Here is a 9,936-nt window from a genome sequence, read left to right as displayed (position 1 = left end):
CATGTGTGTCGTCACTTCTCGAGCCCTATAGTCAGTTTCAGGATCGGGTGATTATTAAGTCAGAGCAAAAGCGCTGCGTGAAGACAAGAAAAAGTTACAATATTTTTGCGTATGGCTTACGCGGCGCGGCGAAAAAAACGCGTCAGCGACTTTTAAAATGCGTCAAATACGCAAAAATCGTGCGTAAACGCGATCCCTGTATATATACTCGCAAAGACAAACATACATTCATTTGACAATCTTGTCGGTAACAATAGAAGCTTATTAAAATATAGACAGGAAAAAAACAACACATTCTACACACACAAAAAAGAGCTGACATAAAGACAAACTGACTAAGTCGAGAGCATCAAATCTATATACATTCATTCAATCTATTTTCTCAAAAAAAAACTCTGTACAATTTCCAATCAATATCAAACTTTACCCTATTACACCTCACACTATATAAATATTTTTCGTCAAAAATCTCCTTTTAACCATCTTTACAAATCCGTTTAAATGCGGACCAATTTTCTTAATGTTAAAATTGTTTGAAACAAAACAAATTAATCAAATATCCTATCTGTAACCGTTCCTCTTTTACCTCCCAATATCACCAACTCCTTTGACAAAACTACTTTTTCACAATGCTTAAAGTGGGTGATCAACCAGTGCTGCACATTCATCCAAAAATGTCTGATACATATATACAATTCAGCGTTTACATTTGGACAAAATAAGACATTCACATGCACATCGACCCAATGATCTTTGGACGTTTGCTTGTAGGCTTCAAAAACTATAAGTGTAATAAGCATAAACACACCACATGTGTGTGCTCGAAAAAGGAAATATTGACCTTTAAATTTTTAGTTTGATGACAAAAAAGTTGCTGCCTTCATCTTCAACAAACACTTAGAGAAATACACGAACATTCAACATTTTGACAAATACACCCCCGTCAAAGGGAAATAACCTTTTCAGTTGGTGGCAGTGACTGAGTGAGAATGGTTATTTCACTACATGTGCGTGCTTAAAAAGGAGTTATAACCTTTACATTTAAAGTTTAATGACAAAAAGTTGCTGCCTTCATCTTCAAGAAACACTTAGAGAAATACACGAACATTCAACATTTTGACAAATACACGCTTCTTTTCAGCACTTCACTACATGTGCGTGCTTAAAAGGAGTTATAACCTTTACATTTAAAGTTTGATGACAAAAAGTTGCTGCCTTCATCTTCAACAAACACTTAGAGAAATACACGAACATTCAACATTTTGACAAATACACGCTTCTTTTCAGCACTTCCTGCGTGCCAACACAAACACGGGCGAAGTTTTTGTCCATTTCTGTGTTCCTCGGAAATCAGTGGAGTATGAGATGCACTTCATTTCTGCGCCAATTTGGTCAGCCCATGGGCACTAGAATGGTGTGCTCCAGTTTCCGTGTGTACTCTCCTCGATTGCCTCGACCCACTTACATTTCTCGGAAGGAACCAAGGTACGGAGACAAGGATCTCTGCTGTACATAATCTAACAGTGTGAGGTTTTTTTTTCTCGTGATCAGTTTGCAAAGAATTGTTCGCAAATTTTAAAAAAAAAATTAAAAGTTTGAAACACTGTCTATTTGTCCGTTCTCTTGTCTAATTGTTTGTTTATGTAGTTTCTTTATTTACTGACTGTTTGCTCGTTCACGTTATTACTCGACAGGTCAACTTTCTGTTTCATTCTTTTCGCGCGCTTTCGATCTCTCTCCCACCGTTCAAAGCGAGGGGTGAATGTCAAGAGGCACTTTGTAGAACTGCACATTCCATTACCCACAAAAGTCAAAATAATCCCAGTTCAGTTCAGATCAGTTCAGTTCATCTCATATTACATCAATTCATCTCAGCTCGTCATGCCATTGCATGTCATTTCACCTTATTTTGTTCCAAATCTTCTCATGTCATCTCATCCCATATTATCTCACCTTTCCTAACCTCATGTCACATCACTTCACTTCGCCTCATCCCATCTTATCCCATCATGCCATTGCATGTCATTGCATGTCATCTCTTTTCATGTTATTTCACCTTTCCTAACCTCATGTCACCTCACCTCACTTCACTTCACTTCACCCCATCCCATCTCATCCAATTATGCCATTGCATGTCATTGCATGTCATCTGACGGGCGCTGTGGCGGGGTGGTAAGACGTCGGCCTCTTAATCGGAAGGTCGTGAGTTCGAATCCCGGCCGCGGCCGCCTGGTGGGTTAAGTGTGGAGATTTTTCCGATCTCCCAGGTCAACTTATGTGCAGACCTGCTAGTGGCTTATCCCCCTTCGTGTGCACACGCAAGCACAAGACCAAGTGCGCACGGAAAAGATCCTGTAATCCATGTCAGAGTTCGGTGGGTTATACGTACGTAGAAACACGAAAATACCCAGCATGCTTCCTCCGAAAGCGGCGTATGGCTGCCGAAATGGCGGGGTAAAACCGATCATACACGCAAAAATCCACTCGTGCAAAAACACGAGTGTACGTGGGAATTTCAGCCCACGAACGCAGAAGAAGAAGAAAAATTGCATGTCATCTCACCTCAACGTGTTCCGTACCGTCTCATGCAAACTCATTTCATGTTATCTCATCACTTCCGATGTCTTTTCATGTCATTCCTTGTTACCTCACGGTACCTCACCTCATCTCATTTCGTGTTAACTCATCACTTCCCATGTCTGTAAATTTCATTCCCATTCACCTCACCGTCCCTCACCTCATCTCATCTCATCTCATCTCCAATCACGACAACGACGTAGGGTCAGTCACACGTCCAACGAACAAGTTGATGCCAAGATTCCTGTCTCTCAGCACGAACATGAAGGGGTGGTTGATCCGGAAGGTCTCCGTGTAGCGTCTGGAGGTCAACCTCAAGGTCGACGCGGCCGCAGCCCTAGTTCCATTCTCACTGACTTCGATGACGGCTTTGTGAACCATCTGGGTGACGTACGGCGACTGCCCGGCGCCATCTTGACTGCCGCGGCTTTTCTGCTTCTGCTTCTTTTTCTTGTTTGGGTCCAGTCGTGAAAAGTCGGCAAACTTCGGGTTGAACATGCGTTTGAAGCCCAATTTTTTCATGACTTTCATCAGACTGACGTCGGTTTGAAACTTGAACTTCGGCAGGTACACCTGAGGATGAACATTGGAACATTAAGTTTGAGTGACTGATTATTTGGGTTTACCGTAATTTTGTGTGGATCAATTGGTCTATATTGGTAATACGCTACCATTGGTGTGGTGATACTTTTTAATCGAACAAGCCCAAATTGGCTGTCGTTTCGACTCGCCGATATTCGATCTTATTTATTTATTTATTTATTTATTTACGTGAAATTATTTAAATAATTATGAGGATGAAGATGAGATGACGAGAGATGCTGATGCATGCGCGTGTTTGTGTTTTCCGAGCCCTGAGACTTTCGCCCTGGGATATTCATCGTGCGTACGTGAGCACAGACACCGGAGATAATCTTTAGATTACGTTTACTGTGTCTCAAGTTAACACAACTGGACCGGGCGTCCAAAAAAATCAACTGTTGCGGATCAGTCTGTAATTATGCACGCACGTTCTAAGGCCAAAAAAAAATTTGTCTGTTTCTGGTCACCCGACCGACCCTAAATTTCGGCGCCGACCCTAAACTTTTTTTTTCCAAACTCAAAAAAAAAATTTTTTTTTTGGTGGTAAAGGACAGGGTGAGAAAATGAACAACAAAAACGTGTGAAAACGAAAGTCCGCTGACGATTTGTAAATGTGTTGAGTGTCTTGTCTCTATGTATAGTGAATCCAGTCTCTTTGCGCGATTTTTAAAGTTAGTTTTATTGGTCTACATTTGGGGTAAAAAAAAAAAATTTAAAAAAATAAAAAAATTAAAAAATCCCTACCTACCGACCCTATTTTTTTTAGCCATGTTACCAGAAACAGACAATTTTTTTTTTTTTGCCTAAGGGAAAGTCGGATATTATGGGGTACTCTCTATTTCATGCTGAATATGTACACGCTTGTTTTCTTGACCGGCACGGTGGCCTAGTGGTAAGGCGTCCGCCCCGTGATCGGGAGGTCGTGGGTTCGAACCCCGGCCGGGTCATACCTAAGACTTTAAAATTGGCAATCTAGTGGCTGCTCCCCCTGGCGTCTGGCATTATGGGGTTAGTGCTAGGACTGGTTGGTCCGGTGTCAGAATAATGTGACTGGGTGAGATATGAAGCCTGTGCTGCGACTTCTGTCTTGTGTGTGGCGCACGTTATATGTCAAAGCAGCACCGCCCTGATATGGCCCTTCGTTGTCGGCTGGGCTGGGCGTTAAGCAAACAAACAAACAAACAAACAAACAAATTGTTTTCTTGCAAAGAAGTTTCCTTTTTTGCTTTATTGTTGCAGAAGGTGAGGTCCTCTGTACGGAATGACATACTCAGCTTTATGCTGTAACAGGTGAATACTTTAGTGTCTTTTAAAATATGTTATGATTATCGTTATGATTATTATTGAGACAGATACAAGCCTATAGTGAGAGCAAATAACGTTGTATTTGTTTGTTTGTTTGTTTGTTTGTTTGCTTAACGCCCAGCCGACCACGCAGGGCCATATCAGGGCGGTGCTGCTTTGACATATAACGTGCGCCACACACAAGACAGAAGTCGCAGCACAGGCTTCATGTCTCACCCAGTCACATTATTCTGACACCGGACCAACCAGTCCTAGCACTAACCCCATAATGCCAGACGCCAGGCGGAGCAGCCACTAGATTGCCAAATTTAAAGTCTTAGGTATGACCCGGCCGGGGTTCGAACCCACGACCTCCCGATCACGGGGCGGACGCCTTACCACAAGGCCAACCGTGCCGGTAACGTTGTATTATATACACAAGATCTTGAAAGGTTTGAGAAAGGTGGAAACGCGCAGTTTTCATCAACATATTTCGATCTCAATTATTTGTATTATTATAATGTTATAGTTAAGTCACCTTTGTAACAGAAACATCATACAGTGAAACTTTGTCACCGTAATTTTTTTTCTCAAAACCTGGTATTGACGGTGAGTAAACAAAGATCTGTAAAGTTTGTGTTTTTTCAAAATATTGATATTCAATAACAAGAACGCGGAAACAATGTTTTCCTTGTTTTATCATGCTTTTGCCTAGACAACGATTGAAAAGTCACAGCATTCCTCCTTGTTTTTAGAAAATGACTAATCGATTTTGGATAGCGTTGCATCATCGATTTAATGAAAGGTTATTTTACAATGTGCATTGTTTTCAAAATGGGCACACGGAGTGACTACGTATTGTCTATTGTTTCTGAAAACTTCAGCATTGTTATTTTAAGAAAGAACTGATTGAATGATTGATTCTTGAGTTATTTCCTTTACAACTCACAACTGCAACGAGTCTGTCGGGGCAGCCGCATATTTTTCCTTTTCTCTCTTACTGTTTACATCACAGACACAACACAATTAAAACAGGCAATATAGACATAACAAGGTTTCAAACACACACCGTTTTCACCAGACAGATATGAAACACAGAGCCAATTAAATGTGTAATTGTATTTGATCGTGATCGTATTTCGATACTTTGACGAGACAAACCCAATGCTGGCGTGTCGAAGAAGATAGCCACATAGGGCTTGTTCGAATCAAACTATCACACCATGTCCTCAGCGTATTACCAATACCTGTCCCAATATAGGCCAACTGGTCTAAGAGGATGTTAAACCCTTATAGTAAGTATATAAGTAACTGCACCTACCTTGGCTCGTCTGACCCAATGGTCCTCGGACAGCATGGACTCCAGGTTGAACTGCCTGAGGCGTCTCTCCAGCCTGGGCAGTCCGTCAGCGTGGTCAGGCAGCAGGATGAAGAGTGCAAACCGCCTGGACTGACCGTAGGGCAGCTCCAGCAGCCTCATGCCCAGCGCCGGGTAGCGGCTTCTCGGGTACATGGCCTTGGACGCCATGGTGGGGACGGATACAGCGCGCCTGCCGTCAGCCATGAACTTGGCTATGTGCGTGTAGTGCGGGTTGAAAGGAGTTTGCCATGCACCCTGTCGAAAAAAGGAGAGAAAAATATAAGCATTGAGGAACGACAGGAGTTGTTGGCGCGCTCTCGCTTTTCGGGTACTAGCTTCATGTCCTGTTTTTGACCCTCTCGTGCCAAATGTCGGGTCAGCCCCAGTCTTTTTTTTTCTTTTTCTTATATCTTATCTGAACTTATATGAATAAGTTTATAGTTTACATCCTTCCCGATGTGTTGTGCTTGTTCGCCTCTTTCTTCTTGAGATTGTTGTTTTCCGGACATAGTAATCACCCTCTAGAGGTTCAAGTCTTATTCTTTTGTTTGTGTTGTTTTGTTCAAGGTTCTGTTATCATCCCCATCCAGTCCTGTCATGCAGCTAAACTGTTTGCTGTTACTTAAGCAGAAGGGGTCTAAGTCGACCAAAAGTGGGTGCATTACCTGTAGGTGCATTCCCTGTAGGCGTTTTTCCTGTATACCGGGAAGGCGCCCGGGTGCATTTCCTGTATCGTTTCGCCGATCTCGCTGAAAGTCACGTGATGCGTAGCCTCATCGATCAAATTTGATATCTTTCTATCCGTTTCTTTCGTTTTCAAAGAGATTCGATTCAGTGTTGCCATTTTTATTGAAGAATTGAGAAAATATCTCAAGTCCTCCTGTCGAACCGTATTTTGGATGCCTATGAAGGGAAGCAACGCTGACTGAGCCACGCGCTTGGCGTGAGATTGAGCGGTATCGTAGTTTCCTACTGGAAATCCACCCGAATCGGTGCAATCCCTGTGTACAGGATCTAGGAAGAACGCCTACAGGCAGTGCACCTACAAAGAGTGCACCCACTTTTGGTCGACTTTCTGCGTTACTTAACTTTTTGCCGTGATTTGAAATGCTTTTATTGTCTTACCTGGAAGTGCATAATGTTGAACAGCCACACCGCCATAGCGTTGCCCACGCTTGGAGGCAACACACTTTGAATCAGTCCGTGAGTCTTCTTCATCAACAGTTCCTTAAAGTCGTCTCTTTCCATCGTCGTCGCGTTGCTGTCGGTGTTGTTGTCGGCGTTGTCAGAGGTGACGAGATGGTCGATGTACGTGTTGAGGTTCTCCTGGAGGATTTTCTGCAGACGATGTCTCGGGTGCACGCTTTCACCCACAAAGGCACCGTTCCAGGACTCTAGCGATTCCGCAGTTCCGTTTTCTATCGGATGAAAACGAAGTTACTATCGGTGAAGGAATTATAAGTCATGAGACCATGCAATTGTAAAGAAAACACCACAATCATCTTGACTGAATATTGAATATCAAATTGCAAAATCGTGCAATCTGGGGATCGCAAGAATAGTAAATGGAGTTCTTGAAATGCCAGAAATAAATTTAGATCTCATGGCTGATTATTCGCGCATTTGCCAAAATAAATGCTCATCTGTCTACAGTGTGAATTGAATATTCATAAGATCAAAGTTGTAGCTTGTATTTCAAACAGACATAGGCGTGCGCGTCGCGGCGGAATGTGTTCTGAATCGAAACCAAACAGTCCTATTCATGTTTTTTAAACAAAAACGTATGTTTTTCCTGGAATAAATTTCAGAGAAAAGAAATGTCTAACCTGCACTTTTGAAGATGTCGTTCAACGCTTCAAATCCAGCCAGGATCTCTTTCCTCCTCAGCAGGTTGATATGCAAATGATCTCCAATTTCATTGGCTGTTCGTCCACCCGCCACAATGTAGGTCACAGTGAGAAGCGACATCACACTCCAAGGGGAGAGAATCAGGTTGCCGGAGTCTTTTCGCGCGAAAACTTTGTATAATCTTGTGGTGAGTTCCTGATGAGCGCGTACGATGCTTTCCTGTACAAAGTTGTTTGTCGTTTTGTCACCTGAAAGCAAAAGTACTGGTGAGTGGTTGTGTGAAGTGACAGACATACAATTAAGGTAGCAGATTAAACAGACAGACGGAAAGACATGAATCGATTAATGACAATCCTTCTTCTTTGTCGGTTTCATGTGTGTCTTTGTTGGTGTTGTTGTTGATGTTGTTGTTGTTGTTGTTGTTGTTGTGGTTGTGGTTGTTGTTGTTGTTTTGGGAAATGGGCATTTTCAGAAAATTACCCCCCGCGGGTTAGGGGGAAGAATTTACCCGATGCTCCCCAGCATGTCGTAAGAGGCGACTAACGGATTATGTTTCTCTTTTTACCCTTGTTAAGTGTTTCTTGTATAGAATATAGTCAATTTTTGTAAAGATTTTAGTCAAGCAGTATGTAAGAAATGTTAAGTCCTTTGTACTGGAAACTTGCATTCTCCCAGTAAGGAAATACATTGTACTACGTTGCAAGCCCCTGGAGTAAATTTTTGATTAGTGCTTTTGTGAACAAGAAACAATTGACAAGTGGCTCTATCCATCTCCCCCCCTTTCCCCGTCGCGATGTAACCTTCGTGGTTGAAAACAACGTTAAACACCAAATAAAGAAAGAATCTTCAGAAAATTAATGTTAAAGTGTGTTGCTAGTTACTGTACTGTTTCGTAGGCTCCGACTGCCTCTCACCGTCGTTCTATACTCGCATGTGTGTGTGTGTGTGTGTGTGTGTGTGTGTGTGTGTGTGTGTGTGTGTGTGTGTGTGTGTGTGCATGTGTGTGTGTGTGTCTGTCTGCCTGTGTGTGTCTGTCTGTTTGTCTGTCCGTGCGCGCGTGTATCTTTCAGTCTGTTTGTTTTTTAACCTTTTTGTCCATCTGTGGTCTTCTTGACTGTCTGCCTGTTTTTCTGTCTGTCTGACTGTTCGTTTGTCTGAGAGTGTGTGTGCCTGTGCATGTGTGATGCAGGATTTTTGCAGCCTGAATCACAAAAGTCACGCAAGGACATGTATATATATATTTTATAGCTAGCCAGGGATCTTAGGGGCTGTGACAGTTTAAGAGTTTATGAACCAGGTTTTGAAAAGGAAGTCAAAGGCATATCCTGCTCTTCCGTTTCTTAATGTAAAAATAACATTTTCTCGAAAAGTGGATCAAGAATGGAATATCATTCGTTCAATATTGCTTATAATTTTTACGTTTAGTCAAGTTTTGACTAAATGTTTTAACATAGAGGGGGGAATCGAGACGAGGGTCGTGGTGTATGTGTGTGTGTGTAGAGGGATTCAGGCTAAACTACCGGACCGATCTTTATGAAATTTGACATGAGAGTTCCTGGGTATGAAATCCCCGAACGTTTTTTTCATTTTTTTTCATAAATGTCTTTGATGACGTCATATCCGGCTTTTCGTGAAAGTTGAGGCGGCACTGTCACGCCCTCATTTTTCAACCAAATTGGTTGCAATTTTGGTCAAGTAATCTTCGACAAAGCCCGGACTTCCGTATTGCATTTCAGCTTGGTGGCTTAAAAATTAATTAATGACTTTGGTCATTAAAAATCTGAAAATTGTAAAAAAAAAAAAAATTTATAAAACGATCCAAATTTACGTTCATCTTATTCTCCATCATTTTCTGATTCCAAAAACATATAAATATGTTATATTTGGATTAAAAACAAGCTCTGAAAATTAAATATATAAAAATTATTATCAAAATTAAATTGTCGAAATCAATTTAAAAACACTTTCATCTTATTCCTTGTCGGTTCCTGATTCCAAAAACATATAGATATGATATGTTTGGATTAAAAACACGCTCAGAAAGTTAAAACAAAGAGAGGTACAGAAAAGCGTGCTATCCTTCTTAGCGCAACTACTACCCCGCTCTTCTTGTCAATTTCACTGCCTTTGCCATGAGCGGTGGACTGACGATGCTACGAGTATTCGGTCTTGCTGAAAAATGGCATTGCGTTCAGTTTCATTCTGTGAGTTCGACAGCTACTTGACTAAATGTTGTATTTTCGCCTTACGCGACTTGTTTTTTTTTAAACTGCATAATCCTATAT

General features: G+C 41.7%; 1 protein-coding gene across 2 annotated transcripts in view; it reads right to left on the bottom strand.

The window, feature by feature from the left end:
• Window positions 1–1,602: 1,602 nt before the first annotated feature.
• Window positions 1,603–9,936, bottom strand: part of LOC138983578 (serine protease inhibitor 42Dd-like) — a 14,639-nt gene continuing 6,305 nt past the window's right edge. For both annotated transcript variants that reach the window (XM_070356853.1, XM_070356854.1), the window contains exons 2-5: window positions 7,630–7,899; window positions 6,929–7,221; window positions 5,765–6,058; window positions 1,603–3,150 (exon numbers count right to left, since the gene is read on the bottom strand). In XM_070356853.1, coding sequence (XP_070212954.1) covers window positions 2,764–3,150; window positions 5,765–6,058; window positions 6,929–7,221; window positions 7,630–7,899 — 1,244 coding nt within the window. In that variant the 3' untranslated portion in view covers window positions 1,603–2,763. The remainder of the gene's footprint in view (window positions 3,151–5,764; window positions 6,059–6,928; window positions 7,222–7,629; window positions 7,900–9,936) is intronic.

The sequence above is a fragment of the Littorina saxatilis genome, linkage group LG13 (genome assembly GCF_037325665.1).
Source record: "Littorina saxatilis isolate snail1 linkage group LG13, US_GU_Lsax_2.0, whole genome shotgun sequence".
Classification (NCBI taxonomy): Eukaryota; Metazoa; Mollusca; class Gastropoda; order Littorinimorpha; family Littorinidae; genus Littorina; species Littorina saxatilis.
This window is presented reverse-complemented; position numbering and strand designations above follow the sequence as displayed.